This window comes from Lepisosteus oculatus, chromosome 23 (genome assembly GCF_040954835.1).
Source record: "Lepisosteus oculatus isolate fLepOcu1 chromosome 23, fLepOcu1.hap2, whole genome shotgun sequence".
Lineage (NCBI taxonomy): Eukaryota > Metazoa > Chordata > Actinopteri > Semionotiformes > Lepisosteidae > Lepisosteus > Lepisosteus oculatus.
In genome coordinates, this window is record NC_090718.1 from 1,845,901 (window position 1) to 1,869,420 (window position 23,520).

At 43.3% G+C, this 23,520-nt stretch overlaps 1 protein-coding gene and 3 long non-coding RNA genes across 6 annotated transcripts; all 4 read right to left on the minus strand.

Moving 5' to 3' along the window:
- Positions 1-342: 342 nt before the first annotated feature.
- Positions 343-1,337, minus strand: LOC138224768 (histone H1-like). The gene has a single exon (XM_069182830.1). The coding sequence runs from the start codon at positions 1,216-1,218 to the stop codon at positions 577-579; it is 642 nt and encodes a 213-aa protein (XP_069038931.1). The 5' UTR covers positions 1,219-1,337; the 3' UTR covers positions 343-576.
- A 9,719-nt stretch (positions 1,338-11,056) lies between these two features.
- On the minus strand, positions 11,057-12,243 carry LOC138224780 (uncharacterized). The gene is made up of 2 exons (XR_011183209.1): positions 12,149-12,243; positions 11,057-12,024 (listed from the first exon to the last, which is right to left on the minus strand). It is a non-coding gene; the product is annotated as an uncharacterized lncRNA (long non-coding RNA).
- Positions 12,244-12,292: 49 nt separating this feature from the next.
- On the minus strand, positions 12,293-15,472 carry LOC138224777 (uncharacterized). Of its 3 annotated transcripts, none has more exons than XR_011183206.1 (5): positions 15,153-15,330; positions 14,513-14,652; positions 13,803-13,962; positions 13,293-13,398; positions 12,293-12,373 (listed from the first exon to the last, which is right to left on the minus strand). It is a non-coding gene; the product is annotated as an uncharacterized lncRNA (long non-coding RNA). The 3 variants fall into 3 exon arrangements; XR_011183204.1 differs by lacking the exon at positions 12,293-12,373 and adding an exon at positions 15,442-15,472 and having other exon boundaries at positions 13,310-13,398; positions 15,153-15,210; XR_011183205.1 differs by lacking the exon at positions 13,293-13,398.
- A 1,779-nt stretch (positions 15,473-17,251) lies between these two features.
- Positions 17,252-22,446, minus strand: LOC138224779 (uncharacterized). The gene is made up of 4 exons (XR_011183208.1): positions 22,083-22,446; positions 21,825-22,005; positions 21,707-21,752; positions 17,252-17,448 (listed from the first exon to the last, which is right to left on the minus strand). It is a non-coding gene; the product is annotated as an uncharacterized lncRNA (long non-coding RNA).
- Positions 22,447-23,520: the final 1,074 nt, after the last annotated feature.

Sequence of the window (23,520 nt, forward strand, 5' to 3'; positions counted from 1 at the left end):
CTCAACCAATCAACAGGCAGGACTGAAACCAGGAGTTTCTCTTTGTTTCTTTTGCGATTCTCATTCCTTAGGCGAAGGTTCCGGAACGGTGACTTTACACGAAACCTTAAGTGTATTTAAGCATAAAATCAAATCCATAAAAGCAAAGAATCTGGATCACTCGCCTGCCAGCACAACGTTAAAGAAGTCCCCATTGTCGCTATTATAGTGACCAATTAGCTTTAACTGCGAGTCAGGAACTGTGAGTCTCACTTCAGTGTAAACCTACGTGCGATGTAACGATGTTACATTTCATCTCAACTAAAATCATTTAGTTTAGAGAAACAAGGAGTCACAGCGCTGTTCGGTTAAGATGAAAAAGTTTATTTCATAATAAAACACCTCCTCTATGCACCCAGTATTTACAGTATTATTTACATCTGTACAGTATTCTACCCAGTTCGGCTAAATATCGCAGTTCAGTATCGCGGTGGATTTCAGGCGGTGAAAAGGAAAGTCTGCGCTCTCTCTCGGAAGGGCTGGTGGCTCTTAGAAGAGCCTTTGGGTTTGTAGGAAATTAACTCGAGGGTCGATCGCTCACTTCTTCTTGGGAGCTGCTTTCTTAGCTTTGGCCGTCTTGGGTTTGGCCACCTTGGGCTTCGCTGCCTTGGCTTTCTTCGGGCTCTTCGCCTTCTTAGGCGCCGCTGGCTTCTTGGCCTTCTTGGGGCTCTTGGTCGCCTTCTTGGCCGCTGCGGGCTTCGCGGCTTTCTTGGGCGACTTCTTGGCGGCCGCTGGCTTCTTGGTCGCCGCCTTCTTGGGCGACTTCTTGGCGGCCGCTGGCTTCTTAGCCGCTGCGGGTTTCTTGGCCGCCGGCTTCTTGGCTTTGGCGGCGGCGGCGGCTTTCTTCACGGGCTTGGGCTTGGTTTCCGCCTGCTTCTTGTTGAGCTTGAAGGAGCCCGAGGCGCCGGTGCCCTTGGTCTGCACCAGGGTGCCCTTGGTCACCAGGCTCTTGATGGCCAGCTTGACGCGGGAGTTGTTCTTCTCCACGTCGTAGCCGCCGGCCGCCAGGGACTTCTTCAGGGCGGCCAGGGACACGCCGCTCCGCTCCTTGGAGGCGGACACGGCCTGCAGGATGAGCTCTCCCACGCTGGGGCCCGCTTTCTTGGGCTTGGCGGCGCTCTTCTTCTTGGGCGCCTTGGCCGGCGCGGCGGCGGGGGCCGGAGCGACTTCTTCTGCCATCGCTGCGTCTCTGTCTGCTGTCGGACTGTCTGCGGCTCCGCGCGCAGGCGGAACTTCAAGGCCGCATGAGAACCGTGGAGACTCAACCGCTGCTGCTGCTGCAGCTCCGCTCCGCACAGCCCGCTCGCACTTGTGTTTTCTCCCCGCACAAAACTGCCCCGTAATCCTCACAGATACACCGAATCGATTATCAAATACACGAAGTACGGAGAAAACCCCCTGCTCTTTAATATGCAGTTGAGTTACAGATTTTTCTGTACGATCATTTTGACAGAATTGCCCAGAGTCCAACAACAGCGCACACGAAAGGCGGTGTTCAACCGGCACTTCGTCGTCTATTTCTAAAATAAATGTACGTAAAACGTCAGTAAAGAGAAAAACAAGGTGTAAATAATACAGTCGAGACCGACGGTCATGTAACACAATAAGAATGAATTCTGAATTATTTAAAACGGATGATTTATTTCGCTCTATGTTCAGTGTCAATAACACACTCCCGGACCGGCTGCTTCTCACAGAGAACAGACCAGTTTTGTCAAACTGGGCAGCTGTATCCCGACCAAAGTCTGAGCACGCAAATTAAAAACGTTATTATTACAACCCAGGCACTTCATTCATGTTCGAAAAACTTATTCAGATTCGTTTTCAGATTCCGCTGTTTCAATGTGGAATTTTCTACGTCATCTTCCAAAGTGCCTTTTCACCGTACAGACACCTCGAAGATCTCTTTGAACCTGTTCATTCATTTACAGAAAGCAGCAGGCAGCCCGAGCGCTTTAATCGAAGTATGTTCATCTAAGGATGATTCTTATTCTGGAGATTCATTTCAGGGCTTAAGGGAAGGAGCTGAATCTTTTTACTGATGAGCCAAGAAGACTATGAAGGCACTTAATTCAACTTTCATAAACTTCACAGACACCGACAAAGGCAGCTAAACAGAGATCTACAGAATTAACGGTTAAATAAGACGTCACATTGACACATCGAACCGGGAAAATTGAAATCGGGTACCTTCTTTACACAAAGGGTGGCAGGGGTATGGAACACGCTACCCACCTATGGGATCTTTCAGTTTATTTAATATGAACATCTTCAAGCACCAGACAGCCCGAAAGTGATCCTCTCAGTTCTTATGTTTTATTTTTTTAGGGAATGCAAAAGCGTTTGCAAAAACAAAAGTGCGCAACAACACCTCCAGCAACGCCATCCTTCTCCAAAAGAAACCGAGCTTTTATAACAAGTAAAAACATCGCTTTTAACGTTGACATTTATCTAAGACACAGTGTCCGGAACTTTGTATTTCTCCTTCCTATTCTTCACCGTGGAATCGCTCTGTAGTTGTTGCTGATTTCCAGTAAATGAGCGCTGGACAGCGGTGGGTAACGCGGGTCTGTGGTGCCGATCGAGGCGCTCAGACGCCATTGCAGCTCCTGCACGGCGAGTCACGAGGGTTCCGGCAACACAGCACACCCGCATCACGTGACGAGGCCGCCGCTGGCTTGCAGGCTGTTCGTCAGATTGCATGGTGGGATAGAATTTGTGATTGACAGTGAGTTTACCGAATAGCTAACGAGTTCTTCCCAAGATTGACCAATGACTGCTGCGATTGCTTTGGAGGGGCGGGTAATACGAAACGTCCTGTTTTTGTTGTTCTTTTCAACAGTGACGAAGGATTTACGTCGGACATGTGGCTTTTAACTTAAAGTGAAGTTTTGAAACAGTTTGTTACAAGTTGTTTATAAATTTGTAAACCTGGAGACTGCAAAGACGTCCCTTGCCCCTGGTGCGTAGCCGGTTAGTTACGTTGCAGTAACAAATGTCGAAAGTTTAAAGTGAAGTAGTGACGCAGAGGGAAGTTTGCCTGTAGTTTCCCCAGTGACGACAGTCCTCACGATGCCCGGTTTGGTGCGGAATGATGTTCTCAGTTTAGTGGGAGAGGAGCTGGTCTGTGTTACAGGATTTTTATTACTTTAAAGTGAATGTGTAAAATAAAACATGTTGTGCTCTTTCATACCGGTGGGTCGTTTACAGTAAACCTCCGGCTAGTGCGGAGCTGCGTATTAAGATGAATATTAATACTACAGTATTTCTGTTATTCGAAACAGTATTATATATTTATGACGTTGTCATATATGTAGGCGAATGCACGTGGTAATTTAATGTTAGTCATTAATGCATGTGTTTTCTGTTGAAATGTCAATAATTGTTTACATTTTATGATCAGTGTAACAGGTACGTGAGAAACCATTTCAGTTTGTTAATTGCATCACAACTACGCGTCTCATAGGAGAGATTTCAACACACTAACTGTGCTGCATTGGAGCGAGTGAAGGATTTTTTTTTGTTCAAATAAATATGACATGTTTGGTAATACTAAGCTGAAGGTTGTGAGGGGCTGTGTCTGGTACAGTAAAACTACAGTGTAGCTGGTGTTAGTTCTGTCCAGATCTCCTCCGGTACAGACAGCTCCTTCACTCCAGTGGAGATCAGACAGTTTCCTGTTGTTTTCTGTCTTCAGCCTTAAGATGCGCTGCTGACCTGCAGTTCAATATGTGGATAAATGCTGGGAACAGAATTTCACATACAGTACCTGCTGTTGTACCAATGTGCTGAATAATTGTGTTTACATTGGTAAATTAAAAAAACAACCAAGCTCAAACACTCTCTTTTGAGTAAGTGTGGTGTTTAGTTTAGTTTTGATACTGTGTCATTTTATAACAGGAGCTGATGTCCATCTTGAAACCTGTGTGTGTGCTGTTCAGCTGTGGCTGTGTGGAGCTGTGTTCAGCACTTCTTACTCAGTACATTTTTCTGTTTTGTGTTTCTGTTCCTCCAGTACCTCCACTCTAGAAAAAAGCTCTGTGTCGGTGAGAGCTGTTCCTCGCCTTGATGAGGATTCAGTCACACAGCGGTGAGTATGATCACAGGATGATCAAGTATCTGTCCCTGGATAAACAAGTTTTAATTATCTCTGACCTTTTTTACATCACTGCAATGTAGAAACATTTACAAAGACATTTATTTTTCTTCATGTGGAGTATGATAAAGTCAGCAGTTACTTACATTTGTTCTGATTAGGTCTCAGGAGCCTGATAAGGTTTATTGCAGACAGAGAAACCTTTTTCTATATTTTTTTTAATGAAATAACATGATTTTGGCTGATTAAGAGCACGCAGCATCTCTATCGGTTACGATATACGAGATTATTTTTTAGCTCAGACTGTAATACCCTTCCATTCATTTTTACTTCTCTTCGTCCAGGTGGGCTGCTTTGAGCCCGAGTCTAAGCCGGCAGGACAGAACCTGGACTGGACACAAGGTCAGCACAGGGCTCACACATGCCTACAAGCGACAGTTTTGCCGACACCAGTGAACCGAGACAGCAGGGGTTTGGAGTGCGGGAGGAAGCTGGAGCACCAGGACAAACCCACTCTGCCATGGGGAGAACATGCAGACTCCACACAGACAGCACCCAGTCAAGACCCAAACCCAGGACTATGAGAGGTGAGACAGTGGCCCTAACTGCCACACCAGCCCTATTCTGACACCATCATCTACGTTTAAAATGAGAGTTTACCCCGACCTGCTCCCAGCATGCTTTGCGCATCGCAGTGTGGCCTGGTGGGAGCCAAAGAGTGTATATTGTAAAGATAACGATGGGATTCGAATGTGTCCACATCAATATCACTTGATTTGACACATGAATTACTTACTGAATCAAGAACAGAAGTAAGTGGCTTAAAGTCTGCTGTTAATACCCTGCAAAATGAAGTCTAAAGAAAGTGCATTAATGTGTGAATCCCAGCCTGATCTTCAAACATGATCAAGGAGAGATAACATGGTGGTGACTGGTATTTTAGAGGTAAAGGGTTCGAACCCTAAGAAACCTTTTATCCTAAAGGAATTACAGCTGTCTGAAGATGTGATAACCGCTCTGCCTTTTGCTCCTGTTCATAGACTACAAATAGATACAAATAGAAATAGAAAAAGATAGATACAAATAAAAAAAAAATAGATACAAATCTGTCTCAAAACAAAAACCACATCCTCTGGCTGCAAAACGTGTAAAAGCAAAGAGGGCGATAACTTCAGGGTCAGCAGTTTGGCTTGAATTCTCGATACCCTCATGAGATACTGCAGAGACGCAAAACGCTGTATCCTATTATAAGCCTTTGAGGAATAGTGTGCATCCCAGATCTGTGGCTGATAAATTGTAAGTGGATAATTATTTCCAGATTCGAATATCACTTCTTGGTTCTGTAATGAATTGGTGTCAACACCAGTGTTGCTTATTTCTAAACTGTGGTTATTTGTAAAATGTGACTTCTTTAATGCTATATTGTACCTGTGATGTGTACATAATATTTATCGTATGTACTTCTGTGTTTCAATTATGAATTAACTTAAGAATGGATTGTTTTTATTTAATTATGCATTGTTTATTACCAGCAGTTTTCTAATACATTCCTTAATTGACTAGTATTCAACAAATCTCCATATGCCCCAAAACTGTTATTTTGTCTTTATTTTATTATAGTGTTTTTTTTTTTGTATTGGCTTTTTAGTTATATGTTTCTTTTTATGTTATCTGTATGGGTTTGGTTGTCTGTATATTTGTTTCTTTTTCCCAAACCATGTTTGGCACTCTATATTAAATGTAAGAAATCATTTTTTCCATGCAATATGCATTTTGTTGACTTGTATTTCATTTTGTATGATCATATTTTGGATAATTCTAAAGGATTGGAAATTATGCATTCCAACATTCGAAGCCTGCTTCCAAAAATGGATTCCTAAAAATATGGATTAGCCTAAAGTCATAACTCTTTCAGAGACACGGTTGAGCAGTAAAATTACAGATAGTGAACTTGAAATCCATAATTAAAAATTATTCAGAGCAGAGAGATGTACTGTAATTGTGGAGGTGGGTCGCAGTTTACATCTCAAATAACTTGCAATTATGCCAAAGAATAATCATGAAAACAAATAATACATGATTGGTAATTCTTATAGACCACCATGCAGAATCTATTAACTGCATTACCTCTCCTGTAGTTTCAATAGAACCAACAGCCGAAAGGATTATTTGGGGTATTTTAATAGTGATTGGCAAAATAAATAGTCAACTAAAGATAGAAATTTACTGGAGAGCTTTAATTTTACTCATCTAATTAAAACACTGACTAGAATTAATTCACAAACTCAAAGCCGTACTTTACTAGACTGGATATTAGTGACACAAGGAGTTAGGGTTGTAAAGTCTGGAACCCTTACAGATTCTTTCAGTGATCATTTTACAATGTAGTATGTCTGGAAAATTAAGATCTCTAAAGCACCTCTAAAAATATTATTATTATTATTATTATTATTATTATTGTTATTATTATTATTATTATTATTACAAAAATATAAATGTTGAGGCTTTCATCCAAGATCTACTTTTTGTTTTACCTGGGAGAGATTTCAGTTAGAACCAACAGTCCAAGAGGCATGGGGCTGTCTCAGCAAGGGGTTGAAGATGGTTTGTTACAGACACACACCTTGGAAAACAAAGTCAAAAGTAGTTCAGGTGGGGAGCCGCGTCAGCATGCGTAGGCTGCAAAGGAACAAGTAATAGTTTTATTCCCTGCTGAAAAAAGAAGAAAGAGAACACAACGTTTTGGCCGTGGAGCCTTGACATACCTGAAGAAGGCTCCACGGCCAAAACGTTGTGTTTTCTTTCTTCTTTTTTCAGCAGGGAATAAAACTATTACTAGTTCCTTTAAAGTCAAAAGTAGACATTTACCGTGGAGAAGCTCAGATTTAATGTTCTTCTTTAGTCAATGGGACGAAGCCTGGGCTACGTTTCACCAAACTAAGGTTTTAGTTTAAGACAGGGAGATTTATAGGCAACTGAGAATTTTTTGTTAAACACACACAAGGAATGCCAAAGCTTTTTATTTTAAAGATGGCACAAGAATTTTTTAAAATCAGAATGTTTCTGGAAATATGTAAAGAATCTCATTAATTAATCTGGCAATAAGCCTGTTCATCAGATAAAGGTTAATGATAGTGATATTACTGAGCTGTGGCATATAGCTGATGTATTTAATCACCTTAGTCAATGGTTTATCTCTACAAGCACAGTTCTTCTTTCTAATTGTAAGTACACATGCACTGAATATAATTATTACCAGAAAACCTCTACTGTAAGACAGATACTGTATTTCCACTTAAAAAAATAAACCAGTACAGGTTAACTGAAGGACTTCAAAAATAACAAAGGACTAGGTTTAGATGCATTTGAGTCAAAAGTTTAATGAACTGGCTGCTAATATATGGACATATCCTTTAACAGATTTGTTTAATTTATCATTAGTGTAGAAACCAAGAGATTCCAGCCTGAAGTGTCCGTTTGTCAAGCCAAATTTTATTGTATACTTACAAGCAACCACAATAAGGACCGTAATAGTTATAGTATCTATCGTAGTTCGAAGGGGATATGGCTTATATATACTTTTCTGTCCACCCTCCCCCTCCTGTCTTTGGGGTAGCTTTCTCAAGAAACTCCAGGACTCAGAAAGCACTTCAAACATTCCTTTCTTATCAGGAGTTTAGTATAAACATTCCCCATCAGGAGTTTAGTACTGGGAGGGGGAGGCATCTGTGCTAAAGCAAGCCTGAAGGTTAGAGTGTGGATTCCGCAGGAGTTCACAGCTCCTACCACTATATGGGTACAGAGTAACATAGAGATCCTGCTAGCAGGCTCCATCATTAGCAACCGGTGAGATTCCATCTCATTGGAAATGTGCTGGAGAGACCCCACTTTATAAGGGTGGTAACTCTTCTGAAATAAATAATTCTGTATTTAAATCAGTAATATGTATAATTATTCATTTTTCAAACATTTTCATATCTTCAGAAATATCTTAATGAGTTTAATTTATTGTCACCATCTCAGTCAGGTTTTTGACCAAACTATTCTACCACTATGGCACAAATGAAACTAACCAATGACATGTACTTCTCTCCTGATGAAGATAAATGAATAGGAGCTATTTTTATTGACTTTTAAAAAGCTTTTGTTTTAGCTGATCATATTTTTTTTTTCCCCAGAGAGGTCTGGCTTGATTTAATGCACGTCTCTGTAATAGATGACAGTATGTAATTATCAATGGGTATGAATCTCAATTTCTTGAATTACAAAAATGGTCCTTTACCTTTTCTTTATTTATAAATGATTTACCTTTATTATGTAAAAGTCTGTGTGTTCATTTATACACAGCTGATACTGTGCTTCACACCTCTAGCTCAAATTGGTCACATCTTCAAGCTTCATTACAAACTCATGTTGATTTAGTGCAAAAGCAGTTGTCTACAAAGCATTTGATCTTAAACCAGGAAACGTCTTCTATCGCGGTGTTGCACCCAAGACAAAGGTTGAGAACTGTACAGGAAGCTTTTTATTACTTACACAACGGATAAAGGTTGTATCAACTTGCAGAGTTGATTGTATAAAATATTTGGGTTTAAGATAAATAAACACATTGTCCTAACACATAAGCCTGGGATACTCTATAAGTCTAAAGAGTGTTTTACAATGAACATTAGAAAGACACTTGAATACCAGTTATTGTTGCTTCTCTTGGACTGTGGTGATATCTTAGCATATTGTGCACACACCTACTGTACCTCTATTTTATTTTGTATTGCTGTCCTTATTTTAATTTTTAGTCTATTCTGATGTGTGTTTTTACTTGTCTTGGGGTGTTGTTACACCTGAATTTCCCTTCGGGATAAATAAAGTCTTATCTAGCTCTATAATTTATGGGAATAATGTTTGGGAGTGTATCCAAGGCTCGGTTTTCCACCTGGATGTGACTTAAACCACCTGTGTTGATGGGCTCCTGGATGTCTTTATAGAACCCACCAGCGCCTATGAAAAGCAGCACTGGTTACCGCTTTTCAACAGGCAACTGCACTGCTATCAGTTTCTTTTTAAATGTATTCTGCAAGCAGCTCCATGTGTTTTAAAAGATCTTCTGTGTGTTAGTCATACAGAGTGCTCTTTCAGACAGCCTGAGCAAAGATATTTTAAGGTTCCACAAGTGTATTATGAGGCTGGAAGGAAAGGTTTTTGCTACAAAGCACCAAAGGATTGGAATAACTTACCCCCTGAACTAAGACCAGAGTTTGATTAGCATATTAAAATGAATGTTCTTGTAATCGAAATAATTATACTTATTAATTTTCAGATTACTTTTCATGGCAGTTATATAGTTTGTGTTTTATTTACTTTTCTCTTCTTTTGTTCTTTGTGTTGTGATATCTGTGCTGTGATAGCTGTAGTTTGGGTATGTTTTCTAACAGGCCCCCCCATGAAAACGAGGTGGTGCTTCTCAAGAGCTTGGATCCTGTCAATAAACTTTAATAATAGTTGGATGTAAAAGCATAAGAGTTCTGATAACTGATCTCATAAATCACCCGGTACATCTACTATTTAAAGCTGTAAAACAGCAGTGAAAAGCCAGATTTTCAGGAGAAAAATACTCCTTTCTTACATGTCCACATGAGGTCAGGATAAACCTGACTTGCTCAGTAGAGGAGGGTGTTGGGGAGCCTGTCAAATCCAGTGAGCTCCAAGTGAAAGATGAAGCATCATGAGTATGTCGTATAATAACCCAGACTACCCAACAGAGTACATCTCAGGGGGGGAAGAAGAATGATTTATGGATTTGGGTAGAATAAGTTTGTATATGGAAGTCAGGAGGTCTTACCCTCTGGCCCCGAAAAGCCCCAGTCCAACATGTTTTCAGCATGTTTCAAAGGTAACCCTAAATTACCACCTTCCAAAAGCCTAGGACAATTTAACTGATCACATATATATATATGTGTGTTTAGTTAAATCAGGTACTTTAGAGACGATCGGGAACAAATCCAAATATTAATTCTTGAGGACTCAAGGATGTCTCCTTGCTGTGCTGATCAACTGCTTAAAGAAGTGTTCCTTATCTGTAAGGAACTGCCGATTTAAAGGTGACTTACAAGAGCAACAGGTCTGGGGCTGGAGACCCCTGCACCCAGTGTGTAGATCCACACCAATTTGTCAAGAAAGACACTGTCACTGTATTGGGGCTGCAGTATGTCTAGAGCAGATGGTGCCACTCATTTGTTGAACATGACCTCTTACAGCTGTAAACATCACTGTCTTTCCCCTGTGCTCTCTTCTGCAGGAGTCAGGAATGTCCGTGCTGGGATGAGCAAGGAAAGGAAGAGGCAGACTGTGTGCCTGCTCACGGAGAAGAGGAGCAGACTCTGGCTGGACAGGGAGGGAGGTAAGAGCGCCTGTGTCTGGGAGTTCAGGGTGACAGCAGTGCAGGAGGGAAGGTGAACATCCTGACAGGAGGACAGGAGCTGACAGAGAGGGGCAAGAGGGGCTGAGAGCCGGAGAAGATCACATCAAGAGAGAACAACTGTTTATTAAAAGTTAAAACAATTCACAGTAATTATGAAAAGACACGTTTCTCAGGCATTTGTGTTTCTATATTTATACATTACAGTATCAAGCAGTCAATAGTTACCTAATATTGAATGGAAATTCTAGCTAAATCTGAATTAAAAACTACCAACATAGATGCTACACTGCAAGAGATACTGAAATGTGTTAAATACAAACAAAAGTTACAGATAGGATAGAAGCTGTGTAAAACCGATAGCAGTACTGTGATAATAAAAAAGTATTTTTTTTAAGTTAGGAAATTGTTAAAGGGAATTCAATGCATTTAGTTACGGTCTGATGTTATTGAATAACCTCAATTAATGATCACATTTATACAGCATTTCACACGTAGAAACCTAGGCAATTATAGGAGCATTTACTTTATTAGTACATGAAAGCATTAAATTGTTGAAAAATGAAGATTGTTTGGAGGTACAAATCATCTTATTGTTTAAACAGCTGATTGTCTTGAATCTTATGATACTGTATTGATTTCTGACTGAGATGTTGTCTTGTATCACAGTATTGTACTGTTGCTATATTTTATTATTGTCATATGGTATGAGCTCTTGAGGTGCAAGACAAATTCCCTCAGGGGGAATAAAGGTTAATTCAGTTCAACAGAACAGTAATAGGGAGGCCAGTAGTTACTCTAAACCAACAACCGGTTTTCCAATAAAAAAATCACGCCTGTAGCAATAAACACAGTTTAAAACTTCAAAACAAAATCATGAGAAATGAAAATTCAATTTACAATTACAGTTAACTTCCTTAAACATAAGATTCAGATGTCTTTACAGAATGAAGTAAAAAAAAAATTAGAAAGATGACCTCTAATAAATTTTATCAGACCTGGTGTTATTGTTGTTGGTCAGTTCATGAATTGTTTTGGGTTCTAACGATGGTGGAGGGGTAATGGAAATTAACTGTGACTGAAACAGAAAATAGAACTATAAACATCATGTGTGAACTGACAGATGGGGATCCAGGCAGTATGTCTTCAGCCAGATTGAAACAAAGCCACTTGATCCAGGTGGAGGTTGGATATTGAGGAGGTTGGAAACACAAGGAGTTGAATATTTGGGGAGAACAGGGACTTGCCTGGAGTCCGGGGAAATGAGACCCAGGCTGAGGCTGGATCATCTCAATCGACAGCCTCATCAAACCAGGAGGTGATGAAACGTCAGTGGCATCGCAGGCTAACAGGAACAGACCCCAGGCCACAGGCAGGGCGGTGAGGTGACCAGTCTGGACAGTCAGAGAGACGCACAGGGCGAGTCAGACTGAGGAAGGGAGTAGGATTGGTGGTAGGAAGGTGAGGAAGCTTCCTGGATGGACAGGAAAGATGACTTATTAGATTTCCAGGTCATCACCACCAGTGAGTTCAGCGCTGCAGCCACAGTGAAGGAGGGTTAGTCTGATGTCAGGGCGTGTAGATCTAGATCTACTTACCCCATAAACCTCAGAGTCAGATTCTCTTTCCACTGGGAATCATCAAGGTCCACACAGAGTGTGGGGAACAGCAGGAGGCAGCGAGGAAGGAGGTGGATGTGGAAACAGGCTGAGGGTAAAATCATTATCTACCACTTACCCTTATCCATCCAATCAACATCCAAACTCGGAGGACATTCGTAAGAAATGCAGGATTTCTGCAATGGTCACAGTTGACTGGGTCACCTGGAAAATGAATGACATTGAGAGGAAGAGGGGAAGGAAAGCATAGAGTTTGAGACCAAGTAGATCATTTCAGGTGAAGAGTCATACAGATTGAAATATGCAGCCAGTGTCACTGGGAGGCTGTGCTGGACTGATTCATTGATGGACAGATATCGTCCTCACTAAAGAAGAGACACTGCAGAATATTGTCCTGCTCTCTGCCTGTCCAGACCCCTTCAGCACAATCTCCCACTGACACTCATTCACACTGTGGAAGTGTTTCAGCCTGTGTGACTCTGCACCTGGAACTGCTGTCTATAGTGTCTTAATCTAGTTCTCTTTATGATCATTCACAGTGATCTGTTCATAACAGGAATACCGAGTCCCACACTCTTCCTCTGAGCTGGGATGTTTATCACAAGTATCAGAATAAGGAGTGGGGTTAGAGAGTAGACTGCAATCAGCATCTGAACTCCAAGGTAATGCTTAAGACTCAGTTTTCCTTTGATGAATAGAGATCACTGTGAATTATCAGCCTTTATTTGAAATGATCAGGAACATTAGTGACAGGAAGAAGTAAAGGAAAGTGTGAAGAGACCTAGACTGTGACACTACAGAGAACAGCTCTAGGTGCAGAGTCACACAGGCTGAAACACTTCCACAGTGTGAACGAGTGTCAGTGGGAGGCTGTGCTGAAGGGGTCTGGACAGGCAGAGAGCAGGACACACTTCTCTAGTGTCTCATCTACAGTGGAAATGACACCTGTCCATTACTGAATCAGAGCTCAAGCTGCTGCAAAATAGTACATTAGCATAGTGATTCAGCACCCTGAGTGACAGAAAAAGTTGAAATTGAATTACACACAAGTAAGATGTGGGGTTGCAGAGGTTTCATGGCAAAAGGCTGCTGTAGGAAATAGGAGAAACTGTGCTGAGCTCACCTGGAGATCTGGGGTGCCAGTAACACACTTCACACACAGAGCAGCAGGTAGAGAAGGAGAGAGGCAGGACAGTGCAGAGAGAGGGCAGGGGGAGACGCAGTCAGTTCTGAAGAGACACAGCAGAGCACAAGTCAGCACATCCAGGCAGAGCTCTAGATCAACACCAACAGGAAGGACAGATACAGGAGAGAGGAGCAGACACTCACTGGTGGACATGAAGACTAGACAGAGAGAGATGAGGACAGGCAGAGAGTCACTGTCCACTCCTGAAGCAGAGTGCAGACCGCTCTGCAGTGGGAGAGACAGACTATTGTAGCAACAGGAGACTAGTAGTGACAGAGATACAGGTAAAGCAGCGACAGAAGATGGAGCTCTAGACAGTTACAGACTGGGAGAGAGGAGCTGTACATGTGAGATTTCCAGGAGATCAACACCAGGGACTTCAGTGCTGCAGCTGTAGTGAAGGAGACTCAGTGTGATGTCAGGGTACAGAGATCTAAACCAACTCACCCTGTCAATCCCAGAGCCAGATTCTGACTCTTCACAGTCTCATTCCTCAGTGAGAGAGAGGAGCAGCAGGAGGCAGCAGGGAGGGAGCTGAAGGTGTTTATTCATCACATGTTGACAGACAGGAACCAGGCTGGACTGAATTCAGTGACTTTGTTGAAAGCTGGAAAGAGGATGTAAACTCATTAAAATAGGTCAGGCTGTGCCAGAACACTTCCTCACACTTTAGATCTCTGTACCCTGACATCACACTGACACTCCTTCACTACAGCTGCAGCAGTGTCACAGTCTAGATCTCTTCATACTTTCCTTTACTTCTTCCTCGGTCACTAATGTTCCTGATCTTTTCAAATAGAGGCTGATAATTCACAGTGATCTCTGTCCATCACAGGAATCCTGAGTGTCTTCAGCTCCTCCTCTGAGCTGGGATGATGATCACATGTAGAAGAGTGAGGAGTAGGGTTAGTAGTGGGGTTAGGGAGTGGACATGCCATCAGCATCTGAACTCAGAGGAGGAGCTGAAGACACTCAGGATTCCTGTGGTGGACAGAGATCACTGTGAATTATCAGCCTCTATTTGAAAAGATCAGGAACATTATTGACAGAGGAAGAAGTAAAGGAAAGTGTGAAGAGATCTAGACTGTGACACTGCTGCAGCTGTAGTGAAGGAGTGTCAGTGTGATGTCAGGGTGTAGAGATCTAAACCAACTCACCCTGTCAATCCCAGAGCCAGATTCTGACTCTTCACAGTCTCAGTCCTCAGTAGAGGGAGGAGCAGCAGGAGGCAACAGGGAGGGAGCTGAAGGTGAAAGTGGAACCAGGCTGGAGGTGAAGTCAAAGACTTTGTTGAAAGCTGGAATAACAGACAAGTACAGTCATTAAAACTCAAAGTCGAGCTGTGTCAGAGGACATTTCACACTGCAGTGAGTAAGAACGGTAGTACAGGACTGAACAGTGAAGTAGTGGAGTGAGCTCCACTGTTTCAGAAGCCCGAGCTCACACGCTGTTGCTCTTAGCCGCCACCAGAGGGCAGCCTGCAGCCACAGACGGCAGAGCCAGGTACACGGTCTGTATCCGCGGCTCTGCAGACAGCTGCTCCCACAGCCCGACAGCCCGCTCCTCTTGGTCAAGCCAGGGTACCAGTGAGCTGCCCAAGAGAGCTGACCCGGGCTGTGAAAGCAGCGCCCCGTCTGTCTGACACCATTCCCCGGTTCTTATCCGACATGTTGTCGATACCAGAGCAGCAGGCAGTAAAACTCTCCCCTCACTGTCACTGGGGCCGCGAGTCCTGGCCGAGCTCCGGAGTGAGAGAGCTGGAGAGAAACGAGATGCAGAGAAAATACTGAAACTTACCTCTCGACTCGTACATGGTCCCGGCAGACTGAACGAAAATGTGATTTAGTGGACAAAACTGGAAAAAAAAGAGTGATGTTTGTTAGTCTCGAATGACAAGTACATTTCAAGAGCAGTAGCAAGCAGCACGTTACATGAACGAATATTAACAAGATTCTGCAGACAACAGAAGCACAGCCCGGAGAAAATAAGAATAAGAAATAGAGTAGAAAATTATTGTAAAACAATGACCTAATACAGGTTTAAATGCACAGAGCAGTAAAGCTTGAAAAGCGTTTGGACCAGTTACCTGCCGCTGTCTGTCTTGCCCGGCTCTCGCGCGAAAGGAGGATAACCAGGCGGGTCAGAATTTATAGGACCTGGAGCCCAAAGTGACCAATAAACAGGCAAGACGACATTATTCGCGGCTCTGCCCACCAAAATCCTTTATTAATATTCAATATATAGGCAGCGGTTTTACAATTAATCTAATTTGTAGTTCGTCCTCCCAACGCATGAGGGCGGTGCAGCCCCACCCTCTACTGCCAACAGGCGTGGTTTGATTCGTGACGCCATGGACTCTGATTGGCTGAGATTCACATATTTAAATAAGCCCCGCCCCTGGCGCATTTCCTACCGGAAGTTCTGCCAAAATGGGGAGGTGGGGTTTGTGAATGGCGTTTCTACAATTTTATTGCGTTTTTAGTCTTTTATGGGCCTATTTTTTATTATATCGTTGTAACACATCACGGAATCGTTGCGGACGCTTTTGACTTTCAGCTAGTGAGTATCGAGCGGTTTTGTGTTGTTTGTGTTTGATTAGCAAGATGGCGGCGGTAACTCCTCATTTGCATTTATTAAAATATGGCCCTTTACTTTAATGAGCTGATTTGCATGTCTCTTGTTCATATGAACTAGAAAATTCGTTTTTGGCTAGAAGTGTTTTTTTATTTTAAGGTTTTTAATGTTTGTACTGAATTAATACTGTCACTTTGATTCAGTGTGGAAAAAGTGCGTTTTCTGTTGTTTTTTGTAAGATGTTTAACTTCCTCATTTGCATTCAATGTGCATTTATTAAAATCGCGCACTAGTCACTTGTTTTTAAATGAGCTATTTGTATATGTGTTGATGTGAAATAAACAATTCTAGTGAAAATAATGTTATTTCTAACGTTTACTGTGTGAACTCTTGTTTATTTTTTTTTCTACTGCTTGTTTTGTTAGTAAGATGTCGGCGTTAACACTCTCATATGTATTTAAATTTGTATTAAAATCGGTTGACCCAGTCACTTGTAATTTAATAACTTCTGTTTTAATGATTTCTGTTTTTGTTGTTTGTTTTGGTTTTATTTTTTTTAACTGGAAAGCGTTTTCACTCGAATGCTTTTGGTTTGTAGAATGTATGTTTACGCTTGCACTGAACACAAATAAAATTTAAATTTATTTTACTTCTGGCTCATTTGTGTTTTGGGGGTAATGTATTTAAAATATATTGTTTATAATGTATTTAAAAAATACTGGTTGCTTTCTTTCAAATTTCCAAAAAAACGAAAAACTGTAAATATCTGTTTATTATTTTAATTAGTAACTAATATTCGGAATTATGCTAATTTACTATAATGAGAAAATTGTTTATGTATCAGGTGAATTAAAGTTCATTAGTATTATTCAAATCACACCCTGGACGGGGTCTGAAGATGGGCTTTTGCGATTGGGCTAAATGTCTCATCCATCATGAAAAGACAACCCTTAAGAACTGCGTCATTTTGGAGGTGTGTGGTTTTTTGATTGACATGTCCTTCAACCAATCAGAATAGAGAAAATAGGGTTTTATCCAATCAGAATGAGGCATGGGCGGGACATGGGCGTGGTGCTTCAAACGTGACCAATCATGTGAGAGCAAAAATCTTGGAGGTGGGCTCAAATCCAAACATTTTGATTGGTTGATGTGACATCAGTTGGTGACGCCCTCTCATGAATAATGCAACACCCATACTTAGTCATACGACACGCCCCTTCGTTAACCACGCCCCTCATGAATATTCATTGCGGGCGGTGCTCATTCTTCGTTTTGTTTGGTTTTATGTTTGTGTTAGAAATAATGTTACGAAGAAAGGAAGACAGAAGTCAAAATTCTTTATTGAGTTTTGCAAGCATACAAATCAAAGACAGTTGGCAACAATGAAACAAAAACACAGCGTGAGTTACAGAATCACAAGTAACGGCGTCCGGGATGACGATTTCCTGTCCAGCGCCAGCAGTCTGGTCAGTGCGGGATGGGTCCTGTGCGGGCGGCAGGGACAGCAGCCAGGGGAGACCTGAAACACAAGACAAGCAGGTAAGAGCTCGGAGTTCAGCCCTGAGCAGCAGCGTAGCGACAGTCATCAGACAGGAGTGAGGAGCTGCGCTGGCGGAGGGGCTCAGGGAATCACTCGGCCGTACAGCGCAGCTCGCTTTGCGCAACACGGGCTCGTCCCGCTGTCGGGAGAATGAATTTGGAATAAAAAGGGCTCAAGACCTCCAGACCGTGTCCTTACCGTCACGAGAAATACTCACCCGCTTTAATTTCAATTCAGATTTAGGAACCATATGAAATTTTATTAATTTCAACGTTCAATCACTACACATCCGTCAGGCAGTTGACCAAGACGCTGTTTGATCACATCGCGCTGCAGCGCCGACAGAGACGCGGTCTGTTTCTCTAAGCCGGGTTGTGCTTTTTAAACTCTACTCGCACCCGTATGTTGCTTTTATGTTTTAACTCGTTCTAGGTTGGTCTTGGCTTTTTAAAAAGAACTTGGCGCTCTAATGAATCTGTATGTGCCGGGGTCATGCAGAGCGAGGTGTGCTGTACAGTACTGCCATCACATCTGTCCCGGGACAGTGCGGGATACTGAGCACTGGATCACTGAAGGGGCTCTAGCCTGTTGGACAGTTAAAACCCGAGTGCAGAGCACTCCACTGAACAGGGTGTTACTACTAATCAAGTGCTTCCCATAACGAGATTAGTTCTCAGTTTGCCCCTGAGCACAGGTCCCTCAGTTCCACAGCAAATCATGTCAACCCCCTGCACTGTTAAATACAGCAAGACTCGTCCTAGATCTGCACCCAGTACCCCAGCAATGAGCCACAACTTTACAGTCAAACAATGTTTATTCATGAACAGGAGATGATGAATAAACAGAATAAAACATACATTTTATTTTTGGAATTGCATACATTTGATCATATTCAAGCACAGCCAGTTCAATGCTGTAATTTCAAGTGACAGTAAAGACTGGGAAACATGTGGGTGAAGCTGCCTTTGAGACAATAACTGCCTACAGTCTGGACATACAAATCTTCTGGTCTATTCTTGAGGTTTTGGGTTTTTGATTTGTAAAAAGCTACTCAGGAGGATTTAAATGTGGAGACTGGCCTGGCCAGTACAAGACTGTCCACTGTTTCCCCCTACTGACCTCCTGACTGAGCTGTTCCTGCAGAGGACAGTGAGGTGTAGCTGACAAGCCCAGCAGCAAGTTCAGTGTTCTGGTTTTACATCTTAAATGATTGAGAATATCAGTATTGATACAGAAACAAGTATACAAGATGGAGTTCTAAACAATTACAGAATATGCATAATTAAGTGTACATGTCAGACTTCCACATTAATACCAAATACCAGGAGTGTCAGTGTGATGTCAGGTTGTGGGGATCTAAGCTAACAACCTGTAAATCAGATTCTCCTCAATTGGGAAATCTTAACTTCAGTTCTGAGCATGGTGAACAGCAGGAATAGTGGAGAATTAATCCTCATCATGTCATATAGTCTCACTTATTGGGACACATTCACGTTACATGCATTTTAGAGTTTAAACCACTAACTGAGCTCACTGTACTCAGTGTCATCATTGAAGATGAGGTATCGCCTGTTCTTGAGATGCTTTTACCTGAAGTCATTGATTTAGCATGATATCAAGTTGGACTGAAATCTGCAGACACTTGCCCAGTTTCTGTTTTTCTCCTGATGAGCTCTTTGGTTGCACTGACTGGATGCTTTGGGTCATTGTCATGCTGCATGGTGCAGCACTGTCCATTAAGTATGGAAGCATTTTCTGCTGCATAAGAGAAATTGTTTCTGTAAACTTCAGAAATCACTCTGCTGCTGCCATCATTAGCTACATCCTCAATAACAAGTGACCCAGTCTGAGACATTCCTGCATCCCCAGGCCATGACATTCCCTCCACCAGGCTTCAGCATGTGCTCAGAGGACAGAGATGACAGGTTCAAGTGTGGAGAAAGAAAGGAGCTGCAGATGCTCCAGAGAACAGCACCTCCTGTGAGAGTCATGGCCTGGCCTGGGGAGATCATGAGGAGACTCCTTCACCTGTCTGTCTCCATCAGCACTAGTGTACTGGGTCACTGAAGCTCAAACCTGAAGGCTGTGGACTCAGAGCTGAGAGCTCCAGCAACACCTCAATGTCCTCTGCGCTCAGATGGAGATCACATGTACAGGAGTAGGATTAGAGGTGGTGTTAGTTAGGGACCATACATGTCATCTACATCTCAGATCGGAGGACACACATCAAATATTCAGGTGTTGTAGCTTTGAGTCAGTTTATAATGCAACCAAGGAGGTCATCAGGAGAATAACTGTAGAAACACCTTAAATTGTTGGGTCTAATGTCTGGATTTCAACCCTATTGACGGAGGGAAAAAATTAAAGTGTGATCACCTGAAGATAAAATAAGAACTTGGTGGCAACAGCAAAGCATCTCGGATGATTACAGAGGGCAGTGAGCTCAATGGGTCTCAGACCTCATGCAGTTACTGTCTCAGAGGGATATACAAGCACATCCTCTTCCACACTCTGAAATGTACATAAAGTGAATGTGTCCCAGTAACTTAAAAAATGCAGAGATCAACACAAATGATTTGTATTTTAATATGATCAAATGTATGCAGACAATTACCACAGATTAAAACCAGGATTATTCATATTTCTGATCACAAGTACTAATTGCTTGACTGTGAAGTTGACTCATTGCAGTACTGATGGAGGACACTGTACCTTTCCAATGAAAACCTGCATTTTCAAGTGTCCCACAGTATCAATACACCTTGACAGGAGGGGCTGACTGACAGGGCCAGTGACATGAATTAATGTGCTTTGTTCATGTTCTGGGCTGTTAGAATTCTTCCACTGGACCATGAAAAAGATCTGAGTGTCTTTGGGTGGGAGTGCAGCTGAGGCTGTTGGTGAAAGGAGATTGTTCAGCTGTAGGAAAAACCTGCCTGTTTGAATGTGCTCAGAGTGGAGAGGAGTGTCAGTGTGGAGCTGCAGAGGAACAAGTAGGGGAGAATTCCACACTGAGAAGAACATTTATTCTGGCTCTGGAGTTTCCTTCATGTGTGAAACAACAGCTACAATTGTCCTTAACACTGTCACTGTAGAGTCCTGATATCTGAATCATGTTCACATACTAACTGCAGGATTCAGACTCACTCCACATCATCAGAAAACATGTCCTTCCCCTGTGACAGTCGAGTTCACCCCAACACAAGCACAGGAGAGCTGCTGTGTGGTTTGGATGCTGTCAGAAAGCAGGCAAGGGGCAGGAACCATTAACATTCATTACAGGAGAGTGTATAAACCAGAGAAATTAAACTGGTTTAATAATGAGTGCTGAGAATGAGGTTTATTAACTGCTTGGGCTTGACGTGGTGAGGTAATGGGTTGAGCACAGGTGTAGAAGTGATTGCTTTCAGTCTCAGAGCCTCTTCAGACTCCTGTTCTGTCTCAAGGTGTCCTGTTTCTCTGCAGCCTGATGGCCTCCCGACACACAGACACCACTCCACAGCCAGAACCAGTTTCCTGTTTCCTTTCCAGAGTGGAGTCAACACCTGCTTGTTCCTTATTTGTGTTCCCTGTGAGCAGTGTTGTCTTGAGGTGAATAAAGAGCATGAGTGGGCAGTGTAGTGTCAGTGTGGGAGCCCATCCTGTCTCAGGAAATTGTAGTGTGAAGGTGGGACCTTGATACTGGGATCAGAGCTACTTGCAGCCTCTCCAGTCCACTGCATTACAGTGTAGCTGCACCCAGTGCTGTTGAATTGATCATTAGCAGGATCAGCAGTAATTAAGCAGCTGGTTGAGTCAGATTACTGCAGTGGAGTGCACTGGAAGGGCTGCAAACCGAGTAGCTCCGACTAAAACTTATTTTTAACCTCAAATGAGATTTATTTTTTTGTTTAACTGTCCCTGTTAGAGGAGTTTTGGTCTCGTGTCCCTGTTTGAAAACTCGCTGTTTAGCAGGAGAGACGAGCAGCTCCGGGATCCGCCGCCCCTATTGGCCGAGTCTGAATGAGAAGGCAGGTGCGGTCAGTCTGCAATTAGACTTCAATCCGCGGCTGTTTAGCGGTTCCGACGCCCGAGTCGCTTCTCTGCCTTTAAATAGCGAGTTTGCAAACAAAGAAAGTTTCTCAAGTTTACCGTTTAGCTGGACTGGGATCCTGGGCGACGGCTGTCGGCTTTTCTCGGTCCGAGTGGAAAACGTTATAAAATGGGGCTCGAAAAGTAAATGAAGTTCGAAACTTACTTTTGGCGGAGCTGCCGGACGGGCTGTAGGACTTGTGGCTTCGACTCTGCGGAGAGAAACGTGGTATTAAAATCGTGCTTCAGCTTCTTTAAACTGCTTGTTGTATGCTTTTTTTTACCTGCACAACGCTTTTTTTCTCGTTTGTATTCCAGGCTTCTGCAGGATCCTGGCGCGGCTCTGGGCTTTAAACGGCGGCTGTCGGGTCCTTCTCGCCGTGGAGACCTGAGCGCAGACCCACCCGTGTACCGAGTGACCGGAGCTCCGCGGCGGATTCACAGGCGAGTCCGAGTCTCTTCTTCCTAGAGGCCGAGAGAGACCGCAGTTTCAGGACTCGTTAAGGACTGAAAACCACTTTCACAGGGGCTTCGTCTCTTACCGGTATCGACTCACTGTGCAGCTGCAGGTCCGGCTGGGTTTTCTTTCTCCGGAGCCGGTTTGCATGAAGACGCGCCGACCGCTCCGTTTAGCTTGAACTGGGGGAAACTGGTAACTCGAGTTACTGGTAACTGACCGCAGGAAACTGGAGCCCAGCCGTGTGAGACCCGGTGTGAAAACCGAAACCCCCGGTGTGAGGAGAGAGAGAAACCGGTTACCTTGCTCTCGAAACGCCTCTGTCCTGCTGTAAAGGTTAAAGGGAGAGAATTAAAAACATTTAAAATGCATTTATCATAGAAAAAGTTGCTGCTTTTGTTAAAACTTGTAAGTAAAATGTAATGCATTTTTTTTTTCCCCGGCAGCCGAGCAAAGCGCCTGTACCGGGAGAGCAGCGGGGTACCAGCCGCCTCTCCCCCAGCCAGCGAGCCGCCGGAGTCCCCCCACCTCCCCTGACCCCAGCCTGCACGGGCCTGGAGCACAGACCCGCCCCTATTTATAACGTGAACCCCTGATGAGCGCGAAAAGGACGACAAAGGTAGCAAATTAAGAGAGACTGGGGACCGAGATGGAAATGTGTGGATTCTTGCTTAATAACACTGCTGTATAGTGTAATTGTTTTATGCTTTATATCCTTATTTGCTGTAATAAACTGCTGTGAGTGTTAATTGGTTAATTGATTATTCTGGGGTACAGGGGTGTAGAGAGTCGTGAATCGGGTCCCCCTGTGAGCAGCCACACCAAGCGGCTCGCAGCGCTACAGCCTCCGGGCACCGGGCTGTCGTGGGCGGGGAGTCGGGAGCCGCTGGTCTGCGGCCTAGACTGCAGCCTCATCCCCGGCCTCGATTAGAGCCCCGCCGCCCGAGGACACTCGCAGCCCGGTAGGTGAAGGATGACGCTCCGCGCTGCTGAGGGAACGCGTCCCGTTACCATGGTGACTGAGACAGGGGGTGTGGCTGGGCTTAAGGGCGGGGTTCAGTGTTAATAGTGTCCAATCAGCGTGTGGAAGAGGTGGGTGTATGAGCAGCCAATCAGAAGAGCGCAAGTTCAGCCCCAGAGAAAAATAACAGCCGAACCATACGGGTCTCGAACCCGGGGCTTCGGGTGGAGATGTATAAGAGTCGGGGTTTAGCAAAGTGAGCTATACTTCCTGCCAAATCTGGAATAACTCCGCAGTCATACTTATCTGGCAAAATTTCGGTAAATGAAAAAAATAAATTAAAAGGTATCCCTCCTGCTCTTGCAATTCCAAAAGTAGTATCTCAGCTCATGTACTGTTTCGGTTTTACAAAATCTTTTCTTTATGGACCAGAACCCAGACTTTCACCGATCCTAGGCCAGTCTGGGGATTTGAACCCGGACTCTCACCGCCCGTAGACCAGTGCGCTTCACGATGAGCCAAATGCGCCACGCAAAAACATCAGCGCCGCCAAATATAAAAG